A 14,473-nucleotide genomic window follows, 5' to 3' on the forward strand; every position below is an offset into this window, starting at 1 on the left:
GTAGAGGCAGTAAGTGTTTCATTACAATATAACTGAAGATCTTTGAATTTATTTTGTTCATGGACTTTAAAGAGCAAAACCCCAAAAATTATGATTTTCTGTTGCAGTTGGTAAGTTGAATATACTCGCCTCTTTTGACATTCAGATACCCCAAATTCCCATAGTGTTCATGGGGTGCAAAAATATGTGTCACACTCAGGGCTGGACTGGGACAGAAATTTGTTCCCTGGACTTCATCCAGACTGGCCCACTTTGACAGGTCTCTCCCATGGCGGCCGGGCAACTCCCGCACCCCCATCCCCCAGGCCACCCAAGCCCCCCTCCCCCTTCACTAGCCACTAGCCGTTCTACTTTATTAGAGTAGAACGGCTGGTACTGGTACTCTTATATGCAGTACCAGTGGGGAAGCTAGACATTATTTCTCCCCCGGGGCAAAGAATCAGTTCGGTGCCCCCCCTTATGGGACAAGATTAGGCAGAAGTGAGAAACTCCCAGGCCATAGCTGTTGAGTCAGCTGTCTGTCCCCTCCCCCTTGCTCCTATGTCCCCTCCTCCTTGCTCCTCTGTCACCCCCCCTGCTCCTCTGGTCCTCCCCCTGCTTCTCTGTTCCCCCCAGGTGAGCGCTGAGGGGTGAGCGCTGTGGGAAGGGAGAGACAGAGGAGCAGAGGGGGGCAGTCCGCTATCCCTGAAGCCGGCCCATTGAGCCATCGGCCCACCGGGAAACCCTCTGTAGTCCCAATGGCCAGTCCATCACTGGTCACACTCCACCAACAAATTCAGAATAATATAGAATAAATAAATTCCAAGTCTAGCTATGAGAAAGTGACTCTTTCATTAATGTCTTGTGGAAGGAGATGTAGACAGAGATGAGTACCGCACAATCTCATTGGAGCTTCCGAAATACACATGCCTTTGGCTTTCCACCACTGTCCACTGAAAATGAGAAAAACGTTTATTGGTGCAGCTGCCCTTTTAGTTTTGGCAGAGCAAGTCCTAAGTGCCAGTATAAATGGACGGTATCTGAGGAAGGCAGTGGTCAAAGGCAGCATGAGGAAAGAAGTCTCTGTCTGGTGAGCAGATTGATCTGATGTCTTCCGATACACACTGAGCACCCGCATTACCGCTGTGTAATTCATACCCTGCAGGAAAAAAAATATAGTCACTGAACACGCAAAGTAAAGGGATGCCCTGCAAGTGATGAGAAGAGGTGATAAGTCAACCTGAGGTTGAGAATTGTTTTTTTAACTCCCGGAAAACACTTCATTGTGTAAGGAAGACCCAAAATTTGTAAGTCACCCTGAAGTTGAGAAGAGGTGATGATAAAGGCGCAAATTATCAGGGGTCCTCAAACTTTCTAAACAAGAACCAGTTCACAGTTGTGATTTATATGAAGACCTCTCAGTAAAGAGAAATAACATGACATTAAAGTACCATCATCCTAACATAATTTGAATAAAGGTAGGGTTCGTTGGGACCCCAGAGACCCAAGGAAGCCAAGGGGAGTGGGTGGGGGCTGGTGGACTGTATCGGTACTAGATAAATCAGTTATACAGAAGAGTATAGTAAAGGTAAAAAAGTTCAATTTATTAAAAAATAAACATAGCATAAGGGGATTAAGGAGTACACAATATTTTAAAATTATAACAGTAGTATAACAGGCAACGATGAGGCGGAGGGGGTCATATAGATCAGGATCTCTACTAGTTTCGCTACTCATGGTAGCTTCGTCAGGAGATATTGGTCTGTGCGCACAAATTCACTCCTTGGGGGAGCCTGAGCCCAAGGTGGAGAAAAGGATCTCACACGGGGTGTGAGGTGGTAAGGATGCCCCCAGCCCTGGGACACGCTTGACGGTACACCTACCACAAGTGGTCTTAAACCTATTTACCTTCACCGCTGGTACCCCTCAAATTGGCTTCTTCCAGCGCTGCTCCTGGCGGTTCCTTTCTAGTCCCTGCCTACTATCAGTTAGGTCCTAGGGCCCTAAAGTTTTGAATATTTCTTACAGTCACCACAGATCCTCACCTTGCTGGCGGCATCCTTACCACCTCACACCATGTGTGAGATCCTTTTCTCCACGTTGGGCTCAGGCTCCCCCAAGGAGTGAATTTGTGCGCACAGACCAATATCTCCTGACGAAGCTACCACGAGTAGCGAAACTAGTAGAGATCCTGATCTATATGACCCCTTCTGCCTCATCGTTGCCCGCAGATTAGGGCTTGTATACCATCTCTATGATGTGTTGGCTGGTCGTATAATCCATCTGTTTTACACTACTACTGTTGTAATTTTAAAATATTGTGTACTCCTTAATCCCCTTATGCTATGTTTATTTTTTAATTAATTGAACTTTTTTACCTTTACTATACTCTTCTGTATAACTGATTTATCTAGTCCCCACCCACTCCCCTTGGCTTCCTTGGGTCTCTGGGGTCCCAACGAACCCTACCTTTATTCAGTTCACAGTTGTACAATTACCGTATTTATCAGCGTATAACACGCACTTTTTTCCCCATAAAATCAGGGGGAAATCGTTGGTGCGTGTTATACGTGTTATGGCGGAGGCGGGACTGTGCGGGTGTGACGTGTTAGCCGAGTGGGAACCAAGTGGAGAGGAGATGACGGCTCAGTGATTTCCGGCGGGCGCTCGTCCCCCTCCTTCCCCTGCGAGGTATGTGTGAGAGGTAAGTGTACTTCGTACACTAAGTTTTACTAGGTGGACGGCCAATCCTTGCCACTGCGATCAAAACCTGCATCTGCAGAGAAGTGCCAGTAGAAATCTAGTCTCATTATTTGGGGGCATCCCAGGCTCTATGATTACTTTGCCTGTGTCCTGTACTTTATGATTAAAGGGTTTCTAAAGCCTCAAGGATTTTTAACTTTAATGCATTCTTCTGTGTTACAGACCTGCCCCCTCACCCCCTTATACTTCCTGAACCCCATTGCGATCCAGCATTATGCATGAGAGCTGCTGCTCTCCTAGTTTTGTCCCCCCCTCCCATCTGTCAGGAAAGTCTGAGCGACACCCCAGAGACTGGCTTAGATTGCTTCAAAGTTGTTTATTAAAAAAAATTGTTTTTCCAGAAAATTCCCTCTTAAAATTGGGGTGCGTGTTATACGCCGGCGCGTGTTATACGCCGATAAATACGGTAAATTGTGTAGTGTATGGTCAGCTTAAGAGACAGAAAGTGAAAAGGAGATCGGTACCTGAAGATTGTCCACTAGAAACTTGATATTGGTTTGGGTCAAGTGACTCTCTGCTCAGACACTGGATCTCTCGATAGCACTCCGGGTATTGCACAAAATTGCCCTGAAATTCTGGCAAGAATTTACATTCAATTAAACAATCACCAATGCGAATTACATTTCTCAATCAGATTTTCAGTCATCAAAATGTATTTTGGATGATTGTAAAGTAAGCAAACAGTTTGGCCTGGCAGTAGGTAAAGGTAATAGAATTCTGGGGTGTATCAGTAGAGGGATCAACAGTAGGAGGAAGGAAGTCCTGATCACCCAATATAGATCTTTAATTATCACTAGAGGGATGGCCAGCAGGAGTGAGGATTTCCTAATTCCTCCTATATAGATATTTAGTTATGACTAGAAGGATCACCAGGAAGGAGGTCTTGATTTCCCTATACAGTGGAACCTTGGATTACGAGCATTATCCGTTCCAGGAGAATGCTCGTAATCCAAAGCAATCGCATATCAAAGCGAATTTCCCTATAGAAGTCAATGGAAATGAAAATATTTTTTTTCCGCATTGACTTCTATGGCATGCAATACCACATGTGGCCAGAGGTGGGGGCGCTGGAGAGCCCCGGAAAGGCTCAGGAACAGCTTGGTTGAACTCGGAAAACCTTGGAAAGGCTCGGAAAGGAGTATTTTCAAGTTATTCCAAGTATTTCTGAACGATCGGATCAGCTCCGGCCAAATGCGGTACTGCACACCGCTGTGGTTTGAATCCTGCTCGTTTTGCGAGACAACACTCACAAACTGAGTCAGGATTTTCAACAAAAAAAATCTTGTATTACCTTGTTACTCGCAATTCGACGTTTCACTGTATAGATCTTTAGTTATCACTAGAGGAATCACAATGAAGAAGGAGGTCCTGTTTCCCCTATATAGATCTTTTAGCTATCACCAGAGAGATCACCAGGAGGAAGGAGGTCTTAACTCCCCTATAAAGATGTTTAGTTATCACTAGAGGGAATCGCCAGCAGGAGAAAGGAGGTTTTGATTCCCCTATACAGTATAGAGCTTTAGTTATGACTACAGTGATCACCAGCAGGAGGAAGGAGGTCTTGTTTTCCCTATATGGTTCTTTAGTTATCACTAGATTGAATCACCAACAGGAGGAAGGAGGTCTTCATTCCCCTATATCAGAGATGGCATACTTTGGCACCCCAGATGTTTTGGAACTACATTTCCCATGATGCTCATGCACTCTGCAGTGTAGTGGAGCATCATGGCAAATGTAGTTCCAAAACATCTGGGGTGCAAAGGTTCACCATCACTGCGCTATATAGAATCACCAGCAGTAGGAAGGAGGTCTTGATCGCCTAATAAATCTTTAAAAAATCTTTAGTTAGACTTTATTTAGAATAGTGTATCAGGAGACCTCACTTACAAATTCTGGGCCAGATTCTCAGAGGAGATACGCCGTCGTATCTCTGAGTTGCGCTGTCGTATCTATGCGCCTGATTCTTAGAATCAGTTACGCATAGATTTCCCTTAGCTCCGACAGGCGTAAGTCTCTTACGCCGTCGGATCGTAACTGCATTTTTACGCTGGCCGCTAGGGGCGTGTACGCTGATTTACGCGTCGAAATATGTAAATCAGCTAGATACGCGAATTCACGAACGTACGCCCGGCCGACGCAGTAAAGTTACGCCGCTTACGCTAGGCTTTTCCCGGCGTAAAGTTACCCCTGCTATATGGTGGCATAAGTGCGGCGTACCAATGTTAAGTATGGCCGCTGTTCCCGCGTTGAATTTTTAATTTTTTACGTCGTTTGCGTAATTCGTCTGTGAATGGGGCTGGACGTCATTTACGTTCACGTCGAAACCAATGACGTCCTTGCGGCGTACTTTGGAGCAATGCACACACACAAATTCCGTCAATCACGTCGGGTCAAGCCTGATTTACATAACACACGCTCACCTCTTCACAATTTGAATTAGGCGGGCTTACGCCGGCCTATTTACGCTACGCCGCCGCAACCTTCTTTTAAGAATACGGCACTTGCCTGTAAAAGTTACGGAGGCATAACGTAAATAGGATACGTTACGCCCTCACAAAGAAACGCAGATCTACGTGAATCTACCCCTATATTGATAAAATAGAAAATGCACACAGAAGAGCAACAACAATGGAAACATTTCTGGTGGATGAAACATCCGGAGAAAATTAAGGAACTCGGAAATCTTGAAATATTTGAAGGATGTGAAAAAGGTCCAGGAGGGCAAAATTTTCAGTATGAAGCTAAGATCAAGGACACAGTGACCTGATCTCAAACTAGCAGGAGAAAAGTTCAAAATCTTGGAAATTAGCTGATTGGCTACAATGCAGAGCTGCACCAGATTTTACACTCTCCACTTTTAGTAACTCAAACCTTTTGTTTTTCTCTAAATCTCAATTGGAGAGATTTGCCAGCACTCATAGAAACTGTAAACGCATCCAAAAGTAAAACATTTTGGCTGGAGTTGTGCTTAAAGTGGAGGTTCACCCAAATAACATCTATATCAGACCAACTTCTTTATACTTCTAACATGTACAGTCCGCATTTTTTTTTTTTTTTACGCTGTAAATACCGTATAATCTTTATTTGCAATCTGGCTTCTGGGTACTTTCCAAGCTGAGGAGGAATGTCCTCTGGGAGGTCGCCCAGATGATTGACGTCCTTTCAGAAAAAGTTCACCCTGGCGGATAAGGCCCCACCCCCTCTATTGCGTAGGCGCGTCACAAGTCACGGCGTTTCCGAAAGAAGCCGAACATGAAGAAGCTCTATACGGTGCCTGTGCAGTCAGCTCTACACGGCTCCTAGTCGGTGCCCAGGCGCCGTATAGAGCCGACTCGCAGCTCTGCATGTTCGGCTTCTTTCGGAAACACCGTGACTCGTGGCGCGCCTACCCAATACGTGGGGCGGGGCCTTATCCGCCGGGGTGAACTTTTTCTGAAAGGACCTCAATCATCTGGGCGACCTCCCAGAGGACATTCCTCCTCAGCTTGGAAACGCCTACTCCCGCGGGGAGAAGTACCCGGAAGCCAGATTGCAAATAAAGATTATACGGTATGTACAGCGTAAAAAAAAATAAAAAATGCGGACTCTACTGTTAGAAGTATAAAGAAGTTGGTCTGATATAGATGTTATTTGGGTGAACCTCCGCTTTAAACTGTTGGCTGAGCGGTAAAGACAGTAATTGGTACAGACACTTTGAAAGCATCCCAGTGTTTTAAATATAAAATATTTATACACACTACCGGTTTTCCCGGCAGAAAAACTGCCAGGGGAGTTTTTGGCCGGGAATCCCGGCCGTGCGTATGCTCCCTAGCAGTTTTCCCGACAGGAAAACTGCCGGAAAAAAATAGATAACCTGCTGTCTATTTTCCCGTCGGGATTCCCGGCATGCCGTGCATGCTCGATAACAATTTGACGCATGCGCAGTAGCATAGAACGTAATTTAGCCGGATCGTCATAATCTTTGACGTCACTGCGTGCTTGCCATTCAAAAGAACGACGGGTCTTTTGTGTGGCCGTGTGCATACATGACTTTTCAATGCAAACTTGTCAGGAATCCCGTCGGGAAAACTGACGGTTTTCAAACAGACGGGATTCCTGCCCGTGTGTACAGGGCCTAAGGCCCCTTTCACACAGGTGGTTCAATCAATTTTTCTGGTGGACATGATCAGAAGCTCCATGTAGGTCTATGGACAGGCGCATGTAAAATATATATTTAAATGAATTTATTTTTAAAAAGGGGGGTTGACATCTGGGGCCCTGGGGACCTCTGGGCCCTTTAATAAAAAAAAATATATATATATATATATATATATATATATATACACACACAATTATTTTTTTTTTAGAAAAATAAATTACAAAAAAAGGGGGGTTGCCATCCGGGACCTCTGGGCCCTTTAAGAAAAAAAAGAAACCTCTGGGCCCTTTAATAAAAAATAAGTAAATAAAAAAATATAAAAAAAATAAAAATAAACATTTATAAAAAAATGGGGGGGTTGCCATCCAGGGCCCTGGGGACCTCTGGGCCCTTTAATAAAAAATAAATAAAAAAAAGGGGGTTTGCCACATGGGGCCCTGGGGACCTCTGAGCCCTTTAATTATATATATATATATATATATATATATATATATATATATATATATATATATATATATATATATATATATATATATATATATATATATATATATAAAAAAAATAATAATATAAAAAATAAATAAAAAAATGTATAAAAAAAGGGGGGTTGCCATCCGGGGCCCTCTAATAATAATAATAATAATAATAATAATAATATATAAATATATATATATATATATATATATATATATATATATATATATATAAAAAATAAAAGAACTAAAAAAAATATAAAAAAAAAAAAAATTTTATAAAAAAGGGGGGTTGTCATCCAGGCCCCTGGGGACCTCCGGACCTCTAAAAAAAAAAAAATTGGCCCTTTAATAAAAAATAAAATAAAAATATATTAAAAAAAATATATATTTTTTTTATAAAAAAAAAAAAAAAAAGGGGGGGTTGCCATCTGGGGCCCTGTGTGCCTCCGGGCCCCTAAAAAAAAAGGTAGTTGTCCCCAGGGGCCATTCGGGGCCCTTACAGGTGTACTGCCTGTACCCCCCTGATGGCGGCCCTGGACACAGATGTCACAAACGTGACACCCATCCCATTCTGATCTGATTCAGCAACAGACCTATCCATGAATTCCCTGTTGAATGGACAGAACTGTGCCCATGTGAAAGAGGCCAAAAATAGAAGACATACAATTGTTATATTTTGCATCTTTCAGATGAAGAATCGCACCTGGAATCTGGTTGGTAGGAATAACACAGACAGTCTCATTTCCTCCAGTTTGTATACACACCTTGCACATGGGTGGCTGTAGGACTCTGAAACGTGGAGTAAGGTTTCCCGGTCAGACAATGCTCTGTGTTGGGGGATTTCTGGTGGCAGCTCGGAGAGGATCCCTTGTGCAGCATTGGAGAGGACACCGCAGGTTTCAATGGAGCTGAAAAATTTGCAAGAGTGGGGGAGGATATCCTGCAATATACAAGGGGAAAAAAATATTTAAAAAATTACTTGTTTCCTTTTGTGAAATCTGGGGGCTGAGAAGAGGTGTAATGGCTAAAAAGACCCCGTCTGGTCTCTAAAGGAATCAAAAGTCAGTAGTCAGTTAGTATACCCACACCATATAACTCACCCTAAAATTCAGGGCGGCCACCCTGTTTTTACACATTACCCTGCATGATGTACAAATCTCTTTTGAATTCGCTTATTTACCATTGGCCTGATCCAGCACTTTTTCCTACATAGTCGCCAGATGACTCATATTTTGCAGGACAGTCCTGATACATTAGTATGTAAACAAGGCAGATAATGTGTTTTTTGCTGTTTTGGTAACTATTAAGCCTCGTACACACGATCGGATTTTCCGACAACAATTGTGTGATGGCAGGGTTTTTGTCGGATAATCCGACCGTCTGTATGCTCCATCGGAGACGGCCCTGTGAGAGAAGTAAAGAGACTGGAGCCATCCTCTCTGCTGCCTCTGCAAGCCCAGCTGGCGATCTGTTGCTGGTTGCTATTCAGTCCCTGATTATTTCAATGAAGTTCTTCTTTAACCACTTAAGCCCCGGACCATATTGCTGGTCAAAGACCAGAGCACTTTTTGCGATTCGGCACTGCGTCGCTTTAACTGACAATTGCGCGGTCGTGCGACGTGGCTCCCAAACAAAATTGGCGTCCTTTTTTTCCCACAAATAGAGCTTTCTTTTGGTGGTACTTGATCACCTCTGCGGTTTTTAGTTTTTGCGCTATAAACAAAAATAGAGCGTCAATTTTGAAAAAAATTAAAAAATTTTACTTTTTACCATAATAAATATCCCCCAAAAATATATAAAAAAACAATTTTTTTCCTCAGTTTAGGCCGATACGTATTCTACATATTTTTCGTAAAAAAAATAGCAATAAGCGTTTATTGATTGGTTTGCGCAAAAGTTATAGCGTGTACAAAATAGGGGGTAGTTTTATGGCATTTTTATTAATATTTTTTTTTTTACTAGTAATGGCGGTGATCAGCGATTTTTTTCGGTACTGCGACATTTTGGCGGACACTTCGGACACTTTTGACACATTTTTGGGACCATTGTCATTTTCACAGCAAAAAATGCATTTAAAATGCATTGTTTATTGTGAAAATGACAATTGCAGTTTGGGAGTTAACCACAAGGGGGCGCTGATGGGGTTATGTGTGACCTCAAGTGTGTCATCGATTGTGTCCCCCTATAAAAGGGATCACACGATCGATGCAGCCGCCACAGTGAAGAACGGGGAAGCCGTGTTTACACCCGGCTCTCCCCGTTCTTCAGCTTCGGGAACCGATCGCGGGACTCCAGCGGCGATCAGGTCTGTGAGTCCCGCGGTCACGGAGCTTCGGACCGGGCTTAAAGGACAACATACCTATACATTGATGTGCCCAGCCGTGCCATTCTGCCGACGTATATCGGCGTGAAGGGGTCGTTAAGTGGTTAAACAGTGCAGCGCTACCTATTTTTCACTCCATCGGACAATTGTTGTCGGAATTTCCGACAACAAATGTGGGATAGCATGTTCTCAAATTTTGCCACAACAGATGTGTCTTGTCGGATTATTCGATCGTGTGGACTAAAATCCAAAGTAGAAACACGCATTTTCTGAACCAATGCCAAACATAAGACAACATTAGCAGAAGTTGCCCAAAGGGTGGCGCTAAAGAGAAGAAAAACCACGTAGTTTTGTGTATGTTGGCTGAAAAAGTTCTGCCGCCTGTATGCAGAGCAAGTTCACAGCCAACGCCTTTCGCACAAAATTCCACGGATTTGTCCGATGGAAATCTGATCGTGTGTACGAGGCTTTAGGCTTCGTTCACATGTGGGACTGTGGGAGTCAGTAAAACCAGGCGGTTGAGCCACGGTTTAATCACCCTTGATCTCCTGTCTGAACAATACAGCTGCTTACGGCTACACATGCCATGGCCACAATGCTCTGCGTTATGGTCGCGATGCTGTACTTCATGTCCAAAGCAAAATTTAAGCAGCATGTCACTTTCGGCTGGCAGTGCCGCCTCTGAAAACAGAAGAGGGAAGGGGGTGCCAAGCAGACCATACTGAAGTAACAAGGTTTATTAGGAAAATTTAAAACAGCTTAAGTGGCACTCACAAGCGTAAATAAGTGAAAGCATGTTTCTACACTCAGTCGGCTTCAAGGATCGGTGGAGATGGGATGGCCGGATCACAGCAGCCTCATCCACTCCACTTCTCCACTCCGCTAAACATGACCAATACAGTTCTATGGGGCTGTGCCCCCAATTTGCAATGAGGTAGTACGTCAGTTATAGGATTAAATCATATTGCCTCCTCACCACTTGTTAAACATCTCTGAAAAGCAACAGGAGTGTGTACACTTTTCAGAGGAGCGACAGTCACTTGAGTTGGGAAGCCTAAGTACAACAAACATCCTAATTGCACCGCAATGACCACATACAATGCTATGTCCGTCTCATAATACAATTTATGTAAAATCTCTAAATTAATATCTTTTTTGTGTTCATGTGATCACTAATCTCCGATCTATGCCTCTTTCTATGTGTGCAGTGGGATACACTGTGTACTGATGTAATACCCTGTTTCCCCAAAAATAAGACCTACCCTGAAAATAAGACCTAGCATTAATTTCCAGGAGAGCTGCAATATAAGACCTACCCCAAAAATAAGCCCTAGTTAAAAATGCTTGTAAAATCCACTCTATTACAGTAGTATATAATGTACAATGTATGTGTTTCTGTAATATAATTGCGGGGAAGAGAGCTCCGGTGGGTCACAGAAGCACAGAATGGCGCTATAACAAAGGTATTTGGCACAATTATATTACAGGAACACGCACATTGTACATTATATAATACTGTAATAGAGTGGATTGTAGAATTTTACAAGCATTTTAACTCAGTTCACACTGGGGATTCCTGATAGGCAGGGAGGGGGAGGGGGAGAGAAGACAGCACATTACATGGTAAGACCTACCCCGAAAATAAGCCCCACTGTGTCTTTTGTTGGCATAATTAATATAAGACCCTGGCTTATTTTCGGGGAAACACGGTAGCAGGAAGTGACCTACTGCCTGCTAGAACTTTGCTAATATGGACTCGAGACAAGTTATTATGCCGCGTACACACGATCGGTTCGTCTGATGAAAACGGTCTGATGGACAGTTTTCATCAGACGAAGCAATCGTGTGTGGGCCCCATCGGTTTTTTATCCATCAGTGAAAAAACTAGGAACTTGTTTTAAAATGATCTGATGGTTAAAAAAACGGAGGTTACAGGTTTTAGGTGGGTAACATAGTAATATTTAAATATGTTGGGAGCTCCTAAACCACCTTGCGAGCGGGGGGGGGGGGCCATGAGGTAAATTTTAAAGCATGCTATCCCACATTTGTTGGCAGAAATTCCGACAACAATTGTCCAATTGAGCGTACAAACGGTCTGATTATACGACAACATCCTGCCATCACACAATTCCCGTCGTAAAATCCGATCGTGTGTATGGGCCTTTAGTATAGGGTTCTGCTCAAATAGTTCCACCTTGTCATTTTTGGCCAAAATATAATTACTGTTAAATCTTGAAAGCACTGATGACTTGAAATACACTTTTCATTTTTATATATTAAGTTGTAAGAGTGTTAAAATAAAAATGGGTGCGCTGAAGAACTCAGTGGGATGACCGGTGGGCGGGCCCTGGGGAATGTTGGTGGTCAGGCCTGGGGGGGGGGGGGGGGGTGTCAGGCCAAAAATTGTGTAAGGGGTCCCAAAACTTCTGATGGCTGCCCTGCTACATACTGTATGTATTGTAATGTATACTGGGCACTGAGAGCTCCCTCCTTAATTAGAACGTTTGACATCATTGACTTATCATTAGCACGTGATTCAAAATATTATCAGTGCAATCAAAAATGTAATATATTGCAGCTCACCAATTCTTAGATATGGTAGCTGCATTGTTTTTTTTTTACATTTTGGCCCAGATCCACAAAGAACTTACGCCGGCGTATCTATTGATACGGCGCATAAGTTCTACAATGCGCCGTCGTATCTTTGTTTTGTATCCACAAAACAAGATACGACTGAATGTGGGCTCGATCCGACTGACGTACGTCTTAGTACGTCGGATCTTAGGTGCATATTTACGCTGGCCGCTAGGTGGCGCTTCCGTTGATTTCCACGTAGAGTATGCAAAGTAGCTAGATACGCCGATCTTCAAACGTACGTCCGCCCGGCGCATTTTTTTACGTCGTTTACGTAAGGCTTTTTTCGGCGTAACGTTACCCCTGGGTCTATGAGGCGTACGCAATGTTAAGTATGGACGTCGGGACAGCGTCGAATTTTCCGTCGTTTACGTCGTTTGCGTAAAACGTTCGCGAATAGGGCTTTGCGTAAATTATGTTCACGTCGAAAGCATTGACTATTTGCGACGTGATTTCGAGCATGCGCACTGGGATACCCCCACGGACGGCGCATGCGCCGTTCCAAAAAAACGTCATTAATGTGGGGTCAAGTTGAATTAACATAAAACACGCCCACATGTTAGTCATTTGAATTGCGCGCCCTTACGCCGACACATTTACACTACGCCGCCGTAACTTACGGCGCAAATTCTTTCTGGATACGGAAAGTACGCTGTAAGTTACGGCGGCGTAGTGTATCTGAGATACGCTACGCCTGCCTAAAGATAGGCAGATCTTTGTGGATCTGGGCCTTTGTTTTTATTTTCGCATGTTTATCAAGACAATAAATCTGTTATTTTTTTTACTTAATTTAAAAGATCTAAGGGCCAGATTCTCGTAGAATCCGTGGCGGCGTAGCGTAAGCCATTTACACTACGCCGCCGCAAATTACTGGAGAAAGTGCCGTATTCTCCAAGCACTTGCTCCGTAATTTGCGGTGGCGTAGTGTAAATGGCCCGGCGTAAGGCCGCGTAATTCAAAGGGGGCGGCTTGTATTTAAATTAAGCGCGCCCCCACACCGATCGAACTGCGCATGCGCCGGGCGTAAAAATAGCCCAGTGCGCATGCTCCAGCTCACGGCGGAAAACGTCAATGACGCCGACGTGAGCGTCATTGACGTAAAGATCTATTCGCGAACAAATTAGGAAAACGACGTAAACGACGGAAAAAGACGACGCTGACCCGACGCCATACTTAACATGGCATACGACGGACCTTCGTAAACTTACCCCTCATATAGCAGGGGCAAGTTTACGCTTACGGAAACGTCGTAAATTCACTGCGTCAACCGCGCGTACGTTCGGGAATCTCGCGTAAATAGCTAATTTGCATAGACAACAGGGAAAACGACGAGGCGACACCTAGCGGCGGAAAAAAAAATTGCATTTAAGATCTGACAGCGTAAGAGCCTTACGCCTGTCAGATCAAATGGATATCTATGCGTAACTGATTCTAAGAATCAGTCGCATAGATACGACGGCCCAGATTAGGACTTACGATGGCGCAAATGGCGTTGCGCCGTCGTAAGCCCTTTGAGAATCTGGGCCAAACTGTCCAGAAAAAGTGGCAGGAGGATTTAGTCACTTCAGGTTTTGGTTTGTTTATTTACAAGCCGTTACCGGCTTGTAAAGCAGCCAATTAATCCAATATCGGTTTCTTCAGGTGCTTTGAAAGCCACAGGAGAGATAAAATAAATATAAATAAAATAATAATAATAAAAAAAATATATAGTGCAGTCTGTATTACAGTAACAAATTAGAGGGTTTAAGTGGGCTTTAATGGGATAAATGGCGCACTATAGCTATGCCCAGACATAACAAAAAAAAGAATATGATTATACATTTCAAGGCTCGCTCGCTTGTTCTGATCTTTAACAGATCACCTAAATTTCTATCACCCAAAATGTTGGCACACTTCTATTTGACTATCACACCATAAAAAATTCTGCAAGTGTGAATTTGTTCCCAGCTTTCCGTCCAGTTGTGGATCAATCCACTGGACAGGGCCCATATTTAGCACAGCTATTTGGCCGCTGACCAGCTTCTGTTTGTTGACACGTCTCCTAGAAGCTGTTCTGATTTTATGACGACATAGTAACCTGGACAAGTAGCATTTATCATAGCAGCTGCAGCTACGGAATGGGTCTGCATTAAAACCTGTGCGACCATTCCCAACTTCATA

At 43.7% G+C, this 14,473-nt stretch overlaps 1 protein-coding gene across 1 annotated transcript in view; it reads right to left on the reverse strand.

Moving 5' to 3' along the window:
• Window positions 1-609: 609 nt before the first annotated feature.
• GLIS1 (GLIS family zinc finger 1) overlaps window positions 610-14,473 on the reverse strand; it is a 170,842-nt gene continuing 156,978 nt past the window's right edge. Inside the window, exons 11-13 of the mRNA XM_040361052.1 lie at window positions 8,121-8,296; window positions 3,207-3,317; window positions 610-1,138 (exon numbers count right to left, since the gene is read on the reverse strand). Of these exons, the coding sequence (XP_040216986.1) occupies window positions 993-1,138; window positions 3,207-3,317; window positions 8,121-8,296 (433 nt within the window). The 3' untranslated portion in view covers window positions 610-992. The remainder of the gene's footprint in view (window positions 1,139-3,206; window positions 3,318-8,120; window positions 8,297-14,473) is intronic.

The sequence above is a fragment of the Rana temporaria genome, chromosome 7 (assembly GCF_905171775.1).
Source record: "Rana temporaria chromosome 7, aRanTem1.1, whole genome shotgun sequence".
NCBI classification, from domain to species: Eukaryota; Metazoa; Chordata; class Amphibia; order Anura; family Ranidae; genus Rana; species Rana temporaria.